The 21,493-nt window shown below is 58.5% G+C and overlaps 1 protein-coding gene across 1 annotated transcript in view; it reads left to right on the top strand.

The window, feature by feature from the left end:
- LOC120393548 (mucin-5AC-like) overlaps window positions 1-21,493 on the top strand; it is a 353,632-nt gene that overhangs the window by 251,676 nt on the left and 80,463 nt on the right. Inside the window, exons 27-29 of the mRNA XM_039518169.1 lie at window positions 3,704-3,817; window positions 4,395-4,457; window positions 11,329-11,394. Coding sequence (XP_039374103.1) covers window positions 3,704-3,817; window positions 4,395-4,457; window positions 11,329-11,394 — 243 coding nt within the window. The remainder of the gene's footprint in view (window positions 1-3,703; window positions 3,818-4,394; window positions 4,458-11,328; window positions 11,395-21,493) is intronic.

Below are 21,493 nucleotides of genomic sequence, written 5' to 3'. Positions count from 1 at the left end.
CCACAAAGCCACCCGTGTGGGGCACGGCTTGGTGCGTATCCCCCTGGGAGAACAGCGCCGGGAATAACGACCCCGTGTATCCCATCTGTCAGCCTGAGTTTACAGCCAGCCTGGGGAAATGGCTCAGAAGCAGGGCTCCCCCTTCGCTGGGGTGCTGCCCAGTGGGGCATTAACCCTGGAACCTCTCAGTCCAGATAGAGGTGGTGTGAAAACTTGAACCCACCGATCCAGAGTGACATGCTGTTGACTCTGGCACCTAATCATTACCGTTGCGATGACAGCACGGTTACGTCTTCCGCTTCTGATCATTTCAGCAGGGCCTGGCTCTCCCAATGACCTCAAAGCACCCTCCCCAGCAGGAAGGCCCCTCCCACTGCCATCCTCCCTCCCATATGATTCCTACGCAGAAGGGAGCTGAAGCAGCTGAGAAATTCCCAGGACAGGGGCAGGACCCAAGTCTGGGGCTGCTGTAGGATCTGGGCCCAGCTGGTTTCACAGGGTACATGGGGCCTGAGGTACATCCCCCCCCACACCCTGCCCCCACCCCAGTACAGCCCTCTGCCATTGGGAGTGTACTGCCAACCACTATTACCCAGAATCCCCTCTGCTCCTGCCGCCCCCACTAGCCCCATAGACTGTTCTGCTGTGGGTCCCTGGGCCCTCAAGGGGGAGGGGCTGGGGCAGCAAGTACTGAACCAGCCGCTCACGGCCTGGTGCTGCTTCCCAGGGCGATCAGAACTGAAGCTGAGCATCCCCATCATCGCTGCAGGGGCAGGGGCATGTGAAAGGGGGGAAGCAGGCACACGCCCCCCCCGAATCAGTGGGGCAGGAGCACAGAACTCCTCCGGGGAGCAGAACCAGCTCCTCTGCCTGGGGGGCCACACAAAGTGCCCCCCCAAAGGCGGTCACATTTTTATTCCTCTGCACACCCCTGATCGGGGGTCTCTGCGCCAATGGGATGCTCAGAGCCAGGCTCTGCCCTGACTCCTGGGCCCAGCTCAGGGGACGCCCGGCTGGGGGGCAGAGACAGAATCACTGGTGGGTTCCCCAGCAAGGGGACAGCAGCAGCTGCTGGAGGCTCCAGGCTAAGGGAGGGGGGATCCCTGCCCCCAGGGGAGCTGCAGAGCAGGGGCCTGTCCCAGGGGGATTCTGTCCCGGCCTTCCCTGCTCTGGGGGTGCACAGAGGAGTCGGGCCCAGGGGCTGCCCAGCCGGCCCTGCCCCCAGCCTGTGACTACCTTCCAGGGCCGGCTGTGTGATGCCCACCTGGGATGGGGGCTGTCGGGTTACAGAGCAGTGGGAGCTGCACACGTTGGCTGCTCACAAGCAGCCTGGAAACACCAGCTGTGGGGAGACCCCCCAAGGATTCCCGGGCAGCAGAAGTGGGGGTAGCTCGAGCCTGGGGCGGGATTTTTTGCCCCCCGTCCCAGCCCTGGGCTCCTCCCCCTACCCACACCCCCTGCCACCCCAGCACTGGGCTTCCCCTTTTCCCCCCTACCAACCCCACTGCTGCCCCAGCCCTGGGCTCCCCCCTTCTTTCCCACCAGTGCCCCCACACACACCTCCTGCCACCCCAGCCCTGGGCTCTCCCCCCCTCCTCCTGCACCCTCCTTCCGCCACAGCCCTGGGTCACTGGTAACTCACTCCCAGGGCGGGTCATTCAGCAGGCACAAAACACAGACAGGATTGGTTCCCATATGGTTACAGAGCTGCAGTAAAGTGGAACAATTTTCAGCTTGTGTGATTGGAGGAGATCTGGATGCATATTATAAGACTGTGCTCCATAAATAAGGAAAAGTTGAGGTGCCTTTATTATTCTTTTGTTCCACTCTGTCTTTCTATGGGGAATTTGCCAATGCAATATCACTGTCTTCCTTTTAAACAAACAAACAAAGAAATGGCAATGGCTGTTGAAAATAGCAATTCCAGTCCTAATAACCACTGGGAAGCATTTTTTGCTCAATTTTATCCTACTTTTTCTACAGCAAGTTACAGTGGATCAGTATATTTGATTTGGGAGAAATGAAGTAACAGCTTCCCAAACTGAGCTTGAGCACTCGTGAATTTTGAGGTGTTCAATCTGGAAGGCAGGTGCTGGGTGTTGGAGAGGGGGGGAGCACGGCAGCATGTCTGCAGCACTGTGTCTGGAGCTGCATGGAGCCAGACACACTGGTCTGAGTGGCACGGTAAAAGGGCTGGGGGATTGGAGAAGGGTTAGAGGTTCCGGGGGGGCAGTCAAGGGACAGGGAGCAAGAGGGTTGGATGGGGCGGAGGTTTGGGGGCAGTCAGGGGACAGGCAGCGGTTGGATAAGCATGGGAGTCCCAGGGATTTGTCAGGGGACAGGTAGGGAGTGGGGTCCTGGGGGGAAGTTGGGGGCAGGGGTCCTGGGAGGGGGTGATCAGGGGACAGGGAGCCAGGGGGTTGGATGGGCTGGCGTTTCTGTGGGGGGCAGTCGAAGGGAGTAGATGGAGGCATGGTGGGGCTACCCTCCCCGTGGAGTGTCCTGTTTTTTGAATGTTAAAATATGGTCTCCCTACCATTCACAGCACTCACAGCACGCTGCTGCATGAGGTCCCTCTCCTCCCTTTCCAATTGGTAGTGGCCAAGGGAATGCTGGGAAATGTAGTTCTTTCCCTGCTCCAGGGCTGTCTCTATAGGCAGGGAGCTAAGCCAGGAACTACAGCTCCCAGAGCCCCCTGTTGGTTCTCAGCTCCCATGCTGGATCCCTGCCGCCCCTGCAAATTGGCTGCCCCAAGCAGGAGCTTGCTTTGCTGGTGCCTAGAGCCACCCCTGACAAGATAGGAAAAGCCACGCCCAGACCTGCTTTGCAGTGGCTCCAGGTGTGAATGGCACCTGGCTGGGGCAGGGACCGTCTCTGTGTCCTGTGTCCGTACAGCTCCGAGCACACAGGGCAGCTGGCCCAGAACAGGGGCTCCTGGTAATTAATACGAGTCAGCAATGATTTTGGTGCCGGTTTCTGTAGAGCCAGTTGTCACGGAGTGTGGGGGAGTCAGGGCCCTGCACCCCCGGCTTCCTGTGATCACCAGGACTCTCAGCCAGCCAGTAAAGCAGAAGGTTTATTTAGACGACAGGAACACAGTCCCAGACAGGTCTTGCAGGTACGGACGACAGGCTCCTCCCCAGTTAGGTCCATCTTGGGGTACCAGGAGCACCACAGCCCCCTTGGGGGGTTAGAGCCCTGTCTGACCTTCCCTCCATTACACCAGCCACCACCTTAAAACCCTCTCCCTCTCCAGGGTCTCCTCCCCCAGCCTTTGTTCAGCTTCCCGGGCAGAGGTGTCACCTGGCCTCTAACCCCTTCCTGGGTTCTCCCTTACAGGCTCAGGTATCCTCCCCCAAGGTCAGTCTCCCATCCCGCAATGCAGACCGTCCTCCCAACACCCCGCACTCAGCACTCACAGGCCACAGTAAGAACAGTTCCAGTTCATCCCACCAGCCAGGGGCTGTATCTACGCTCAGGGTCTCGCTTTGCCAATCCTCCCTGTTCTGGGATCCCGGGGGCGCTGAGCCAGCCCGTATCCCTAGGTCCCATCCTCTCCCCAGGGACGCCGGCTCAGCCCGGGGAAGAGCTGCCATTGCCAACTAGGAGAAGGGGTCCGTGTATAACTCACCACAGACACCAGGGCTCCAGCTTTCTCACCCCTGTGCCCTACCCTGAAAAAACGCTGGTTCTATTCCCACAGGGGGAACCGACCCAACTCAGTCAGAAACAGCACCGACTTCCCCCTGCTCAGGCAGCGCAGGGTCAGGTACCGAGTCTAAGGGCAGTGAATTGCCATCAACCACCCCAAAAACAGGTATGTGCTGCCCAAGGAGCCGCCCCCAGGGGGAGCCATGAAGGGCTGCCTGGGTGGGACCGGGGGCAGATCCCCACAGCGAATGCCCCATCTGAACCCCCGTGGGACTCATTTCATATGGGGGGGTCACTGGACAGATGCCAGATTGGCTTGGTGGGGACAGGGCCTGGGAGAGCTTCCCCCCAATGCACAGCCCCACCCTGTGGGCCCCACAGACTGGGGAGACGCAGGGAGCTACAGCTGCCGATATTGCACCAAGTGGGAACCGCCCTTCTGGTCGAAGCCCAGTGACCCCATGGAGCTGGTGGTAGCAGGTGAGGGGCCTGGCTCCACGTCCCCGTTCCCAGCCCCACCCAGAGCCGGGCCCTCAGGGGGTCTTGGCCCCAATGGGATGCTCAGAGCCAAGCTCTGCCCTGAGCCCTGGGCCCAGCAGAGGGGACGCCCAGATGGGGAGCAGGGACGGAGTCACTGGGGAGTTCCCCAGCCAGGGGGGAGCAGCAGCCCCTGGATTTTCAGGGCCAATAGCTGGGTGCTCGGTTCCCTCCCTCCCCCATCCCAGCTCGTTCTCATCCCACAGAACGAACCACCTCAGCTGGGCCAAAGCAGACGAATCCCACCACGACGGAGCCAGACAGAAAAGGTGAGCAGGAGAAATGGAACAATTCACCCCTCAGGGAACAGGGTTCCCGGCTCTTATGCCCACGGGGCCATTCGTTCCGTTTGGCGGGAGGTGGTTCCTGCAGACAGAACTGATGGGTTCAGTTCTGCTAGATAGAGGGCGATGGACAGATCCATGGGGACGGACGGTCACGGTCTGTGGGAATGTGGGTCCATGGGAACGTAGGGCGGAGGACAGATGGGAGCACGTCTGGTGACGGATAGAAAGACGGACTGTCACAGAGTGTGGGGGAGTCCGGCCATGCACCCCTCTTCCTGGGACTCACAGTGACTCTCAGCCAGCCAGTAAAACAGAAGGTTTATTGGACAACAGGAACACAGGATACAGGGGGGCTCGTGTTCAGAGCCAGGACCCCTCACTCTGGCCTTTCTGGGGGTTCAGGGTGTCTGGATTCCAGCCTAGGTTCCCCTGAAATCCCACCATCCAGCTCCCAAACCGAAAACTGACTCAACCCTCTCCACTCAGCTGCTCTCCTTTGTCTCGCTCCCTGGCCAGAGGTGTCGACCTCCCCTCCCCCGTGCCTAGCTCAGGTTACAGGCTGAATACCTGTCCCTCACCTAAATCCTCCCTGGCTCTCCCATCCCCCACACAGACAGCCCCTGCTCCATCACACCTCTCTCCCCTTCGAGAATTAACTGAGCGGGGTCACTCTGCCCAGTGACCCGGGGAAGCTCAGGGCCCCCTCTCTGTGACAGCGCGTCCGCTATCAGGTTGGCACTTCCCTTCACGTGGACCATGTCCATGTCTTAGTCCTGCAGGAGCAGGCTCCACCTCAGGAGCTTGGCGTTGGCTCCTTTCATCTGGTACAGCCAGGTCAGGGGAGAGTGGTCGGTGTACACGGTGAAGTGGCACCCAAAGAGATATGGCTCCAATTTCTTGAGGGCCCACACCATGGCCAGGCATTCCTTCTCGATGGCTGCATAGTTCTGCTCCCGGGGTAGCAACTTCTTGCTCAGGTACACGATGGGGTGTCTCTCCCCCTTTTCATCCTCCTGCACTAACACCACCCCCAGCCCCGTGTCTGAGGCGTCGGTGAACACCAGAAAGGGCTTGTCAAAATCTGGATTTGCCAGAACTGGGCCTCTGAGCAGAGCCTCCTTCAGCGCCCAGAGAGCCTGCTGGCACTGCTCGGTCCAGACCACCTTGTCTGGCTTCCCCTTCTTGCACAGCTCAGTGATGGGGCCGGCTATGGCGCTAAAGTGGGGCACGAACCTTCGATAGTACCCCGCCATCCCAATAAAGGCCTGGACCTGCTTTTTGGACTGGGGAGCAGGCCAGTCTCTGATCACCTCCACCTTGGCTGGTTCTGGCTTTAGGCAGCCGCTCCCCACCCGATGGCCCAGGTAAGATACTTCCGCCATCCCCACCTTGCACTTCTCAGCCTTTACGGTTAACTCAGCCTCAAGGAGTCGGTCCAGCACTTGTTTAACCTGGGACACGTGGTCCTCCCAGGTCTGGCTGAAGACGCAGATGTCGTCAATATACGCCACGGCAAAACTCTCCATCCCCCTCAGTAGCTGATCCACCAGCCGCTGGAAGGTGGCCGGTGCTCCCTTGAGGCCGAAGGGCAGGGTCAGAAACTCGTAGAGCCCCAGAGGGGTGATAAAGGCCGATTTCAGCCTGGCATCTGCGTCCAGCGGCACTTGCCAGTAGCCCTTTGTAAGATCCATGGTGCTGAGGTACTGAGCACCTCCCAGCTTGTCTAGGAGCTCGTCAGGCCTGGGAATGGGGTAGGCATCAGATACGGTGATGGCACTGAGCTTTCGATAAACTGGATCGACCCGTCCTTCTTGGGGACCAGCACCACTGGTGAGGCCCAAGGGCTGGCGGACGGCTGGATCACCCCCAAGGCCAGCATGTCCCTGACCTCTCTTTCTAGGTCCTGGGCAGTTTTCCCGGTGACCCGAAAAGGGGAGCATCTTATAGGGGAATGTGACCCAGTCTCCACCCGGTGGACAGTCAAATTAGTGCGCCCAGGTTGGTTGGAAAACAGCTGTTGGTACAGATGCAGCACCCCTCTGATCTCAGCATGCTGGGCCGGGGTCAGCTGATCAGAGAGGGGAATCGCCTCCAGGGGGGAACCAGCCTTTGTCCCCAGGAATAGATCCACTAACAGGTGTCACAGAGAATGGGGGAGTCAGGGTCCTGCACCCCCAGCTTCCTGCTATTCACAGTAACTCTCAGCCAGCCAGTAAAGCAGAAGGTTTATTTAGACGACAGGAACACAGTCCAGGACAGGGTCTTGCAGGCACAGATAACAGGATCCCCCCTGTTAGGTCCATCTTTGGGCCCCAGGAGCCCCACAGCCCCCATTGGGGGATCAGAGCCTTGTCTGTGCTTCCCTTCCTTCCCCAGCCAGCTCCAGTCTGCCCAATCCCCTCCAGCCCCTCCTCTCTGCTCAGCTTCTTTCCCGGGCCAGGAGGTCACGGGACCCCTTTGTCTCCAACACCTCTGGTTGCACCTTCACAGGGGAGGGTCCCAGGCCATCAGTTGCTAGGAGACAGAGTGTCAGGCATTCGGTTGCACTGGCCTTTTGCTTTGCTAGATACTTAAGAACTGCACCCAGCATTCCCAGCCCCCAGTACGAACAGTCCCACTTCGTCACACCTCTCCCCCCTTCGAGACCAAACTGAGCGGGGTCACTCCAGCCAGTGACCTGGGGAAGTTCGAACCCACCTACATTGCCACAGAGGCCCCAGGACCCTCCCAGTTATGGGGGAAGAGTTACCCCAGGCCATTCCAGTTTCCTGCCCTCCTGTAGGTTGAGGGGACTCAAGGGCACTCGTAGTTTGCCGGTGGGAATGTTTATGCAGCTCATGCCCTTTCCCCACCCCAATACCCCTGGGGTGCACGCTGGGCTGTGGCCTTCTCCCTGCGTTCCAGTCTGGGGGCTGTGATTCGGGCTCTCTTGGTTCAGAGCCCTCCTTTTGACCCTGGCCCCCTCCGGGCCAGGGTCCTACCGCCATTTTCCCCTTGTCCCGGGCCTTCCCCCCCCTCTGGCAGGGGCCTCAGGAGCGGCAGTGCTGCCGGACATGGGGAAAGACCCCCGGACAGTAAAAGTTCCGTAGCAGCCTCTGCTGGGTACGCCAGGCTTCCTGGTGCCCTGCGAGGGGGATGTCATGGGCCCAGCACAGCAGCTGGCGGTGATACTTCTGAGGTACCACCAGCTGCCTCCTGATCCCCCCTGACTCCATTTTCCCTAGGGGAGCCCATTCTCGGTACAGGAACCCCTTCTCCCACAGGAACCTTTTCCGGCCACCCCCCCCCCCCATGGTCTGTTCCCCACCGAGGTCAGCCAGGTCCCTTATCTTCCGCAAGGAGGGATCCTTCTGCACCTCGGCCTGGAACTCAGCCGCTGGGGCAGGGATGGGGACCTGCTCTCTCTCCCCGGCTGGGTCTGAGGCCACAGCCTCTCTGAACCGTGTCCCTGGGCGTTCCCTCCCCATCGGGTCAGGGTCCTGCGCCTCGGGCAGAGTACCTTCCCTGTTGTCAGGGCGCAGGGCCCTGCGCCGACTCTGACTACGGGTCACGACCAGGGCACCCCGGGCGTTGCTGGGCCAGTCCTCGAGGTCCCCCCCCATTAACACCTCCGTGAGCAAATGTGGGTGCACCCCCACGTCCTTGGGGCCCTCCTTGTCCCCCCACTTTAGGTGTACCCTCGCCACAGGCACCCTCAATGGAGTCCCGATCACACCCCTCAGGTTCAGGTAGGTGTTGGGCACCATCCGGTCTAGGCCCACCACCTCCGCCCAGGCCAGCGTCACCTCTGCGCCCGTATCCCAGTACCCAGTGGCCTCCTTCCCGTCTACCTCCAGGGGAACAAGGCACTCGCTCCGGAGGGGTAGTCCCGTGCCCACCCTGTAAACCCAAAACTCAGGGCTGGGAGCACCCAGCCCCTCGGAAGGGTCAACCCGGGGCCCCCCTCCCTCCTTTGCAGGTGGTACGCGGCCAGCCCCCCTTTCCTGCAAACGCTGCCCCTCATCCGGCTGGGTCTCTACCAAGTTGACCTGGTGTGGGGTCGGTCTGCTCAGTTTGTCCTTGAGCCTGGGGCACTGGGACCGTATGTGGCCCCTCTGGCCACAGTGATAGCAGCTCATGTCCCGTTGGTCCCCTCGAACCGGTCGGGTTGTCCCTGGTGCTGGCCGTTCCCCTTGGGAGGGGGCTCTCCCTATTCCCCCTTTGGGAGGTCCCAGGATGACTCTCTCTCTGCATCGCAGCGGGCCTGTTCCTTTGGGGCTCCTCCCTGCCACCCCCCGACCGGCTCTTCACAAACTCATCAGCCAGCCGCCCTGCATGTCGCGGGTTCTCAGGCTTTTGGTCTCTAAACCACAGCCTCAGGTCGGATGGGCACCGCTCATACAGCTGCTCCAGTACCAGCAGTTTAATCACGTTCCCCGGCGTCTGGGCCCCATCTGCCCACTTGCTGGCGTACCCCTCCATGCGGACGGCTAGTTGCAGATAGGAGACCTCAGGGGTTTTATCCTGACTCCGGAACCTCTCCCGGTACATCTCAGGGGTCAGCCCAAACTCGCGCAGCAGGGCCTGCTGGAATGGTTCATAGTTCCCTTTCTCCTCCTCTCCCAGCTGGCCGTACAATGCCACGGCCTTGGGGTCCAGTAAGGGGGTGAGAACCCAGAGCCTGTCCGCAGGATCCACCTGATGCAGCTCGCAGGCCGTCTCAAAGGCATCTAGGAAGTCATCCATGTCCTCCCCCTCCGTACGCGGGGCCAGGATGCACTTATCAAAGCTCCGCGCAGTCCTGGGCCCCCCCTCACTCACCGCTGCCTGGGGCCTGCTGCCCCCCAGCCTCGCCAGGTCCAGCTCATGTTGACGCTGTCACTCGTTCTCCTCCAGTTCCTGCTCCCTCTGTCGTGCCTCATGTTCCCTCTGTCTCGCTTCATGTTCCCTCTTTCTCCTCATGCTCCCTCTGTCTCTCCTTCTCCTTCCGGTCATGGTCTCTTTGTTTCTCACGATCCTTCAGCTCTCTCAGTTTTAGCTCTCTCTCCCATTCCAGCCGCATGCGCTCCACGGATGAGCATTGCCGGGACGTTCCCCTGCTGGGGGGGTGAGCTTCGCCGGGAGGATCCCCTGCTGGCCGGGGGGGTCACAGCACCCTCGGTCGCTGCTGGGCTCCTCCTCCCCCTCCCCCTAGGAATGGGGGGTCTTGGGAAGCCCTCAGCAGCCGGCTGACCACTCCCAGCGGGGACAGACACTGGTGCCTGCGCTGCATCTGCCAGGCTGCTTCCCTCAGAGACAGGGATCAGTTCATTCACACGATCCCCCTCCTCCAGCTGGGCAATCAGCTGGTCCTTGGTGAGCTTCCCACTGCGCAGCCCCCGCTGCTTGCACAGCTCCACCAGGTCACACTTGCGCTGCGTGGCAAACATCTTCCTGCTAGCCGCTCACAGGCGGGGTGCTCGCCGCTCCCCACGGGTTCCAGGGGGACCCCTAGTGTGCCAGTCCTTGAGGTCACCACCTCTCTGCCAGGGTCGAGCTGCAGACTTCTCCGCCCCTGGGACCGCTCGCTGTGATCCCCCGGGGAACCCTGTTACTGCAAAGTCCTTCTCTCTGGTCACATTCTCCCAGGGGTTAATCGCCCCTTCGTTTCACTGCTCCCCAGTCACTTACTGCAGGAAGCACCGTCCACGGGGTGCAGTCGATCCCACCGCTACCACCAGTTGTCACGGAGTGTGGGGGAGTCCGGCCCTGCACCCCTCTTCCTGGGACCCACAGTGACTCTCAGCCAGCCAGTAAAACAGAAGGTTTATTGGACAACAGGAACACAGGATACAGGGGGGCTCGTGTTCAGAGCCAGGACCCCTCACTCTGGCCTTTCTCGGGGTTCAGGGTGTCTGGATTCCAGCACAGGTTCCCCTGCAAACCCACCCCCCCCCCCCGGTCCCAAAACCGAAAACTGACTCAACCCTCTCCACTCAGCTGCTCTCCTTTGTCTCGCTCCCTGGCCAGAGGTGTCGACCTCCCCTCCCCCATGCCTAGCTCAGGTTACAGGCTGAATACCTGTCCCTCACCTAAATCCTCCCTGGCTCTCCCATCCCCCACACAGACAGCCCCTGCTACATCACATGGACTAAGACCTTGTCTACCCGAAATGATGAATCCCGTGTGGTTCCAAGCTAGGGTGACCAGACTGCAAGTGTGAAAAATCAGGACAGGGGAGTGGTGGGTAATAGAAGCCCATATAAAAAAAAGCCCCAAATATCGGGACTGTCCCTATAAAATCGGGACATCTGCTCACCCTATTCCCAACCCCCACCGGTGATCTCAGAGCGAGTCTGGGCTGTCGGTATTAGAGCCCCTGGTTTGATACAGCCCCAGCTCTTAGACAAGCTCCCCTGTAGCTCTACAGACACAGGGACGTTCCTCCTCCCAAATAGGAACAGCCGCACCCAGACCTGCTCCGCAGTGACTCCAGGTGTGAATGGCACCTGGCTGGGACAGGGACCGTCTCTGTGTCGTGTGTCCGTACAGCTCCGAGCACACAGGGGAGCTGGCCCAGGACAGGGGCTCCTAGTAATTAATACTAGTCAGTGATGATTTTGGTTCCGGTTTCCGTGGGGCCAGGCAGGGGCTGTATCTGCGCTCAGGGTCTCGCTGGGCTGATCCTCCCCATTCTGGGATCCTGGGGGTGCTGAGCCAGCCCGAATGCCTAGGTCCTATCCTCTCCCCAAGGACGCCGGCTCAGCCCAGGGAAGAGCCACCATTGCTGGTTGTGGGGAGGAAAGTTCCCTGTATAACGAACCATAGATACCCGGGCTCCAGCTTTCTCAGCCCCGCGCCCCGCCCCTGACACACGGCGGTTCTATTCCCACAGGGGGAAACAACCTGACTCAGCCGGGAACGACACCGCCTTCCACCCGCCCAGGCACCGCAAGGCCAGGTACCGGGGCTGGCTGGGGGAACGGCTCAGACACAGGGCTCTCCCTTCGCTGGAGTGCTGCCCAGTGGGGCATTAACCCTGGAACCTTTCAGTCCAGATAGAGGTGGTGTTAACACTTGAACCCACCGATCCAGAGTGACATGCTGTTGACTCTGGCACTTAATGATGACCGTTTCGATGACAGCACCGTTACGTCTTCCGCTGCTGATCATTTCAGCAGGGCATGGCTCTCCCAATGACATCAAAGCGCCCTCCCCAGCCAGAAGTCCCCCCACACTGCCATCCTCCCACCCATATGATTCCTACGCAGAAGGGAGCTGAAGCTGCTGAGAAATTGCCAGGACAGGGGCAGGACCCGAGTCTGGGGATGCTGTAGGATCCGGGCCCAGCTGGCTTCACAGGGTACATGGGGCCTGAGGTACATCCCCCCACACACCCTGCCCCCACCCCAGTACAGCCCTCTGCCATTGGGAGTGAACCCCCTACCGCTATTACCCAGAATCCCCTCTGCTCCTGCCCCTCCCACTAGCCCCATAGACTGTTCTGCTGTGGGTCCCTGGGCCCTCAAGGGGGAGGGACTGGGGTAGCAGGTACTGAACCAACCGCTCATGGCCTGGTGCTGCTTCCCAGGGCGATCAGAACTGAAGCTGAGCATCCCCATCATCGCCACCGGCCTCCTCCTCCTCCTCCTCCTGGCCTTCCTCTGCTACAGACGAACCCGAGGAAGTGAGTGTCCCGCCCAGCGAGGGAAGGGTTAAACCCGCTGCTAAGCCGGGCTGGGAAGGGGTCACGGCTTGGATGGGAGACGGGGAAGGAAACCCAGGGGGTGGGGCAGGGGCCCAGCAGGGGGCGTCTCCCCTGGCAGGGAGAGCTGGCCCCAAAGCCCCTGGGCAGCACTAGGGGGCGCTGTGCTGCAGGGGGTGTAGGCTCAATGGGGGGCTCGGGACTGCAGGGGTGGGGGTCACCAGGGGGCGCTCTGCTGCAGGGGGTGGGTAAGGGCTCACTAGGGGGCGCTGTGGTGCAGGGGGCTGGACCTGTCTTTAGGGTATCCAGGCTCAGCGGCTGGAGGGTGAGATGCTCCCCAGGCAGAGCGGTGGGGTGTCTCTCCGGGGCTCCCCATCCCGGCTGCCCTATAGGGCTGGGGGCAGGGCTGGTACACGGGTCGATCGATGGACGATTCTGCTTCATGTCTTTGCAGGGAAAGGACGATTCTGGATACAGAGCAGGTGAGATCCCAGCTCCGCTCCCCACCCCAGATCTACCTGATACAGGACACAGGACTCCTGGGTTTTCTCTCCGGGTCTGCGAGGCGACTAGGATCTAATGGTTAGATCAGAGGAGCTGGGAGCTAGGACTCCTGGGTTCTCTCCCTGGCTCGGGATGGGGAGTGGGGTCTAGTGGTTACAATAGCGGGGCTGGGAGCCAGGACTCCTGGGTTCTGTTATTATCTCTCTCTTTCTTTCTCCCCATAGGGAGTCCGAGCCTGCAACCACAGTCTGTAAGTCACACATGAGGGGGCAGCCATGGAGCAGGGGGGAGGGGCGGGTGCCCCCTGGCAGGGTCTGTGTCCTGTGGGGGGACATGCTGATGTGGGGTGAAGCCCTGACTCACTGAGTGCCTTTGGGGGTGCCTCGCCTCCCTCTGTGCCTCAGTTTCCCCCGCTGCAACATGGGTCTAGTGACCCTGCCCCACCCCAGTGTGCAGCGGGGCAGGCGGGCCAGTCTGTGAACAGCTCAGATGGGGAGTGAGGGGCTGGGCCCAGGGCCCAGATCTGGACCCAGCCGCTCACTGGGGGGGTGTCTCTATTCCACAGACACCCTCCTGGGTGAAGGGACACAGCTGGATGTCTTGGTAAGTGCCCCCCACTCCTCGCCCCCCCCACACCAATGAACCATCCAGCCTCCCCCTGCCCCACACAAGCCATCTGGCCCGGCACAGGTCCCACTAGAGCCGTGTTCCGATGCCAGCACCCCCAGACTCTGCCTGACCCCCCCCGTAGCCCCTCAGGGCAGACACCGGAGCTGGGGATCAGCATTGGGGCTCCCCCCTGCCGAGAGGGGCAGGAGACCCAGAACACAGAGAATAAGAGCCTGACCCTGCACCCCCCCAACTCACCTCGACCCCCCTCAAACCATCCTGCAAACGTTTGCATTTGTCTAAGGTTTGCGGAGGGTCAGTGGAATTCCGTGGGGGGCAGGTGCCGGGGGGCAGTTTCCCTGATCTCTGCCCCATGGGGCTCTGTGGGCTGGAGTGGGTGGGGGTGGGGGGGTGTTGCTGGATTCCCTGGGGGTTGGGGGAAGAGCAGCTCTCGGGAGCCCCCTGCTGGACAGGACGGAGCATGTCAGAGCAACTGTGCGTGTGGGGACGGGGGCTGTGGGGGGCATTGCTGCCGCCTGGTGGCTGGGATCAGAACTGTCTGGTGTGTGTGTTGGTGTTCTCTCTCACACACACACACACACACACACACACACACACACACACACACACACACACACACACACACGGTGTATCTCTCCCCTCCCAGCCCCAGGAGCCCGACCCCGTCGCCGAGGGACACACCTACGCCGAGCTGGACCGCCAGGCGCTTCAGGCCAAGCGGGGGGGCCCGGCCCCTGCCCCCAAGCCCGTCCTGTACTCCGCCATCGATGTCAGCTAGGAGCCCCACGGGCAGAGCCCCTGGGGTGCAGGGGAGCCCCCCACCCACCCGCATAGCGTGAACCCAGGGGGAGTTATCGCAGCGACGGGGCAGGGAGCGTTGGCAACCGGGGGTAACAGAGTGATTCCCCCCGATAATGGGCTTGGCTTATAGCCCCCCCATAACCCTCCCTCCAGTTGGTTCTGTCCCACCCAGCCCCATGCGTGGGTGGCCAGGGGGGCTCAGCACCAGGAGGGGGAGGGGATGTGCTGAGGCAGCTGTTTGTGTTATTTTGCATCTTGTTAATCTCCAGATTTGTAATAAACACAGAACCGCAAACCAGCCCCCCGGCACCCTGCAGCCCCCCTGTACCCGCGCTGGGAGTGTGTGTTACACCTGGGGGAGATGGGATCACTCTGGGCTGCAGCACGGGGGCCCTCGCCCAGCACTGGGATGCGACCCCCTCTGGTGAGGGGTGCGGCAGCTGTTTCACCCAGAGAGTCGATGGCCGCGAGCCGGGCAGGCCCGGGGACAGAGCTGGCCGAGCGGCACAGGCAGGAGAGAAGAGAACGGCCGCCCCAGAAGCAGTGTAACCTGGCGCTCCAGCCTCCCAGCCCGCATGGCGCTTCCCTACTGGGGCTCCAGGCCCTGCCGCTGGGTCGATCGGGGAATCCCCACTCGCTGGGAGCAGTGTGAGGGCTATGACACAGAGCGAGGCAGTCCTGGTTCCCTCCAGCAGGGGGCGGCCGGGACACACACCCACACTGACATCCCCCCGGCAGCCCCTCCCCACACTTTGGCCCTTGCAGGGGCGGGGGAGCTGCTCTAGCAAACTCATTCCCATCCCCACTCATGCACCGAGCTCACAGGCCTCAGCTCTGAGTTGCCAGGTGGCACCGACACCGAGGGCCAAACGGGGGGGAGGTGGGTGGAGATCCCTCGTGGGCAGCGGGGAGGGGGGGTGATGGCAATGGGTGGGGCTCTGGGGCGCAACCAGCAGCCCCCCAACGCTCTCCCCTTCTGGCACACGGCCTTTGTTGTGATTGCTGTTTAGCATTCTGCCGTGCGCCTCCGCTAACGGCTGCTAGGAAGCCAGCAGCCTTACCGGCATCTCGGCTCTGCCAGGAACCAGCCGCTTGTAAACACCGGGCTGGCCCAGCCCCTCACTCCCCATCTGAGCTGTTCACAGACTGGCCTGCCTGCCCCGCAGCGCACTGGGGTGGGGCAGGGTCACTAGCCCCATGGTGCAGCGGGGGCAACTGAGGCATAGAGGCCAGAAACCCCGGGGAAGGGCTCCCCCCACACACAACTGTGTTTGCCGAAGGGGTAAGTGGGCCTGGAGAGCCCCCCCCCCCAGCATGTACACATGGCAACATACACAGCCCCACCCTCCACCAGTGCACCCCAACAAGGCGCCTCTGGGGCTGGGTCTCTTTCTTGGGGTGGAAGGCTGGACAGGTGGCACCAGGGGGTGTCATGCCCGGGGGGGGTGGACGCCTGAGACCCAGCGTGAAGGCCACAGAACGGGAACAACACTGCTGGATGGGAGCCAGCGCCCCCTAGAGGGGATGGGCCCCTGCCCCATTCCCTGCCCCCCTGAGCCAGCCAGTCCCTGCCCTGGGGCCGGATGGGAGCTGGCGCCCCCTAAAGGGGACAGGCCCCGCACCCCATTCCCCACCCCACCCCGAGCCAGCCAGTCCCTGCCCTGGGGCCGGATGGGAGCTGGCGCCCCCTAAAGGGGACAGGCCCCGCACCCCATTCCCCACCCCACCCCGAGCCAGCCAGGCCCCGCCCCGGGCCGGATGGGAGCCGGTGCCCCCTACAGGGGACAGGCCCCGTGACCTATTCCCTGCCCCCCTGAGCCAGCCAGTCCCTGCCCAGGGCCAGATGGGGCGTCCCCTCTCACTTGTTGTCCTCAGGGGCCCTGAGTGTGTCACTGAGGCTGGGAAATGAACTGAGGTTCTGGCAAGTGGGAGGACAATGGGCTGCGGGGACAGGAGCTCGGTGACCTGACCAGCCGGTTCCAGCCAGAGGGGCCAGAGGACAGAAGAGAGGAGAGGAGACCCAGGCGACCGATTTACCTGGGACAGAAGACAAAGGACAGGGGAGAAGCTGTTGGGGCCGGTGATATCAGATGCCCAGCTGGGAGGAGAGGTTCTGGCTGGCAGGGGAGAGCAGGCAGAGCCCACCTGGATACAGGGGAGATTTAGCTGTACTGTGCTGAGGGTGAACTGAAGGCTCAGAGCGGTGCGGTTCCAGGCGGCAGTCGGTAAAACGCTGGAGGGACAGATGGGCAGAGGATTGAATCAGATGGAGGAGGGAGGGAAATAGACTTCTAGGATGGAGGTTGGCACAACTGATGAAGAGAGCTTTAAACTAGGAATTTGGGGGAGATGGTTGGGAGATGTCCAGGTAATCTCCACACCGGAATTTAACATTGAGAAGGAAAAAAACAAAGTAAGAGAGGATACAGCCGTGGACAGGAGAACGGAGAGACGGGGGAAGGGTAGTGTAGATACCAGTCTAATGGGTGATACTGGTGGTAGAATGTCTGGGCCTAACCGGATAATGTCAGTGAAGCCAAACAGCAAGAATTAAGATGTTTGTTCACCAATGCGAAGAGCCTAGGTAACAAAATGGAGGAACTAGAGCTACTGGTGCAGGAAGTGAACCCGGATATTATAGGGATAACAGAAACATGGTGGAACAGTAGTCATGACTGGAGTACAGGTATTGAAGGGTCTGTGCTGTTTAGGAAAGACAGAAATAAAGGCAAAGGTGGTGGAGTAGCGTTGTGTATCAATGATGAGGTTAACTGTAAAGAAATAAGAAGTGATGGAATGGATAAGACAGAGTCTGTCTGGGCAAAAATCACACTGGGAAAGAAAGCTACTAGACCCTCCCCTGAGATAGTGCTTGGGGTGTGCTACAGACCGCCGGGATCCAATTTGGATACGGATAGAGACCTCTTTAATGTTTTTAATGAAGTAAACACTAATGGGAATTGGGTGATCATGGGAGACTTGAACTTCCCAGATATAGACTGGAGGACAAGTGCTAGTAACAATAATAGGGCTCAGATGTTTCTGGATGTGATAGCTGATGGATTCCTTCACCAAGTAGTTGAAGAACCAACAAGAGGGGATGCCATTTTAGATTTGGTTTTGGTGAGTAGTGAGGACCTCGTAGAAGAAATGGTTGTAGGGGACAACCTTGGTTCGAGTGATCATGAGCTAATTCAGTACAAACTAGATGGAAGGATAAACAAAAATAGATCTGGGACTAGGGTTTTTTATTTCAAAAGGGCTAACTTTAAAAAATTAAGGAAATTAGTTAGGAAAGTGGATTGGACTGAAGAACTTGTGGATCTAAAGGCGGGGGAGGCCTGGGATTACTTCAAGTCAAAGTTGCAGAAACTATCAGAAGCCTGCATCCCAAGAACGGGGAAAAAATCATAGGCAGGAGTTGTAGACCAAGCTGGATGAGCAAGCATCTCAGAGAGGTGATTAAGAAAAAGCAGAAAGCCTACAAGGAGTGGAAGATGGGAGGGATTAGCAAGGAAAGCTACCTTATTGAGGTCAGAACATGTCGGGATAAAGTGAGAAAGGCGAAAAGCAATGTAGAGATGGACCTTGCAAAGGGAATTAAAAGCAATAGTAAAAGGTTCTATAGCCAGATAAATAAGAAGAAAACAAAGAAAAAAGAAGTGGGACCGCTAAACACTGAGGATGGAATGGAGGTTAAGGATAATCTAGGCATGGCCCAATATCTAAACAAATACTTTGCCTCAGTCTTTAATGAGGCTAATGAGGAGCTTAGGGATAATGGCAGGATGACAAATCGGAATGAGGATATGGAGGTAGATATTACCACATGTGAGGTAGAAACCAAACTCGAACAGCTTGATGGGACTAAATCGAGGGGCCCAGATAATCTTCATCCAAGAATATTAAAGGAACTGGCACATGAAATTGCAAGTCCATTAGCAAGAATTTGTAACGAATCAGTAAACTGAGGGGTTGTACTGTACGACTGGAGAATTGCTAACATAGTTCCTATTTTTAAGAAAGGGAAAAAATGTGATCTGGGCAACTACAGGCCTGTTAGTTTGACATCTGTAGTATGCAAGGTCTTGGGAAAAAAATTTGAAGCGAAAGTAGTTAAGGACATTGAGGTCAATGGTAACTGGGACAAATTACAACATGGTTTTACAAAAGGTAGATTGTGCCAAACCAACCTGATCTCCTTCTTTGAGAAGGTAACAGACTTTTAAGACAAAGGAAACACAGTGGATCTAATTTACCTCGATTTCAGGAAGGCATTTGATACGGTTCCACATGGGGAATTATTAGCTAAATTGGAAAAGATGGGGATGAATATGAAAATCGAAAGGTGGATAAGGAACTGGTTAAAGGGGAGACTACAGCGGGTGGTACTGAAAGGTGAAGTGTCAGGCTGGAAGGAGGTTACTAGTGGAGTTCCTCAGGGATCGGTTTTGGGACCAATCTTATTTAATCTTTTTATTACTGACCTTGGCACAAAAAGTGGGCATGTGCTAATAAAGTTTGCGGATGACACAAAGTTGGGAGGTGTTGCCAACACAGAGAAGGACCGGGATATCCTACAGGAAGATCTGGATGACCTTGTAAACTGGAGTAATAGTAATAGGATGAAATGTAATAGTGAAAAGTGCAAGGTCGTGCATTTAGGGATTAATAACAAGAATTATTGTTATAAGCTGGGGACGCATCAGTTGGAAGTAACCGAGGAGGAAAAGGACCTCGGAGCATTGGTTGATCACAGGATAACTATGAGCCGCCAATGTGATATGGCCGTGAAAAAAGCTAATGCGGTCTTGGGATGCATCAGGCGAGGTATTTCCAGTAGAGATAAGGAGGTGTTAGTACCATTGAACAAGGCACGGGTGAGACCTCATCTGGAATACTGTGTGCAGTTCTGGTCTCCCATGTTTAAGAAGGATGAATTCAAACTGGAACAGGTACAGAGAAGGGCTACTAGGATGATCCGAGGAATGGAAAACCTGTCCTATGAAAGGAGACTCAAAGAGCTTGGCTTGTTTAGCCTAACCAAAGGAAGGCTGAGGGAGGATATGATTGCTCTCTACAAATATATCAGAGGAATAAATACCAGGGAGGGAGAGGAATTATTTAAGCTCAGTACCAGTGTGGACACAAGAACAAATGGATATAAACTGGCCATCAGGAAGTTTAGACTTGAAATTAGACGAAGGTTTCTAACCATCAGAGGAGTGAAGTTCTGGAACAGCCTTCCAAGGGGAGCAGTGGGGGCAAAAGACATATCTGGCTTCAAGACTAAGCTTGATAAATTTATGGAGGGGATGGTATGATGGGATTGGTCTTTGACTATTAGCAGTTCCCAATGGCCTGTGATGGGATGTTAGATGGGTTGGGATCTGAGTTACTACAGAGAATTCTTTCCTGGGTGTCTGGCTGGTGAGTCTTGCCCACATGCTCAGGGTTTAGCTGATCGCCATATTTGGGGTTGGGAAGGAATTTTTCTCCAGGGCAGATTGGCAGAGGCCCTGGGGGTGTTTCGCCTTCCTCTGCAGCGTGGGGCACAGGTCACTTGCTGGAAGTTTCTCTGCAGCTTGAGGTCTTTAAACCACGATTTGAGGACTTCAATGGCTCAGACACAGGTTTGTGACAGGAGTGGGTGGGCGAGATTCTGTGCCCTGCGTTGTGCAGGAGGTCAGACTAGATGATCATAATGGTCCCTTCTGACCTTAAAGTCTATGAGTCTAACTCCGAGGAGCCTGTTGCTACTGAGAGTGGCGCAGGGCCACAGCAGACAGGGAGCCTGCCTGAGCCCCACTGCGACGACGACCAGGAGCCACCTGAAGTAAGCACCACTCAGCCAGAGTCAGCACCTCTCACTCCCTCCTGCCCCCCGACCCCCTGCCCCAGCCCTGCATCCCCTCCTGCACCCAACCTCCTTCCCAGAGTCCACCCCCTCACTCCCTGCCCCCAATCCCTGCCCCAACCCCTCACCCCTGCACCCAACCCCACTGCCCCAACCCAGAACCCCTCCCACACCAAAACTCCCTCCCAGAGCCCTCACCCTGCACCCCAATCCCCTGACCCAGTTCAGAGCCCCCTCCTAGAGCCAGCACCATGCACCCTATCATGCACCCCCAGCCCCTGCCCAATCCTCAGCCCAGGGCCCCCTCCCACACTCCAAATCCCTCTGCCCAGCCCAGAACCCACCCCCCCGCACCGCCCCCAACCCCCTGCCCCAGGCCGGTGAAAGTGAGTGAGGGTGGGGGGAGCAAGCGACGGAGGGAGGGGGGATGGAGTGAGCAGGGCAGGGCCTCAGATAAGGGGAGGCATCGGGGAAGAGGGGGGCAAGGGTGTTTGGGTGTGTGTGATTAGACAGGTGGCAACTCTATCTGGGGGCAGCTGGGCCCATCAGTGGCCATGGGGCGGGGGGGGGCGCCCTGCAGCCCCCATCGCGCCCGTGGGGATAGCTGATTAGCAGCGCCGCGAAGGCCCTGGAGATCCTTCTCCCTTCCCTGGTTGGGTTATTTTCTGCCCCGCTGAGTCTCTCCTCCTCTCCTAGCTCACGCTCCTGGCTTCCCATCGGGTGCTGCAGTCGGGTGTGTGGCACCCACCCCACCTGCCCTGCCTAAGGAGAACGGATCCAACACGGGGCCGGCCCTGCCCGGATTGTAACCACCCAGGGGCCGAGCAGCAGGGGTCGGGGTCGCCTTGCAGCCAATACACCCACTTGTCACTAACCCGCATCCAGAGTCGTCACCATCCCCAGAAGCCACATTTCACCCCCGTCTCCATCCTGCCTCTCCCCCACCTCCTGTCTGCTAATGTGAGGGGAGTGTTTGCCCCGCACTGACACTTAGCAGAGTTTTTGGTTGGCCAGCTCCCAGTGCCAAAGAGAGGTACTGAGCTGAGATTTCCCAGCACTTCAACCAAAACACACTGTTTAGGTCAAATATAAAACAGATTTATTAACTCCTGAAGGAGAGATTTTAAATGGTTATAAGGAGCAAGCGCCGAGATCAGAGTTGGTTACTTAAGAAATAAAAATAAATTCACAGTCTAAGTTCTACAAACAAAACAGGATTTGAATCAGGCAGCGTCTCCCCCTGACAGATGGTACAAGCAGGTTACAGATCCTCAATACACAGACTAGACTCCATTCCAGCCTGGGACCACCCTTCTGCAGTGCAAAGTTTTTATACTCCAGATGTTACTCCAGATGTTGAGTTGTGGGGAAGAGAAGCCCAGGGATTATGTCCCTTCCCCAGTTTTATATTTTCTTCCAGTTTGCTGGAAAGATCTTTGCTGTGACCCGGGGATCAGGCAGTCCCCATTGGTCCAGCAGTCTCCATTGTGCACAGTCGCTGGGATAGTGAATTCTTTCCTTGATGGGTGTTGATGAGCCATTAACAGTGTCTGGCTGGTCCTT

The sequence above is a fragment of the Mauremys reevesii genome, unplaced genomic scaffold (genome assembly GCF_016161935.1).
Source record: "Mauremys reevesii isolate NIE-2019 unplaced genomic scaffold, ASM1616193v1 Contig23, whole genome shotgun sequence".
NCBI classification, from domain to species: domain Eukaryota; kingdom Metazoa; phylum Chordata; order Testudines; family Geoemydidae; genus Mauremys; species Mauremys reevesii.
Note: the sequence above shows the minus strand (reverse complement) of the source record. Positions and strands in the feature narration are given on the sequence as shown.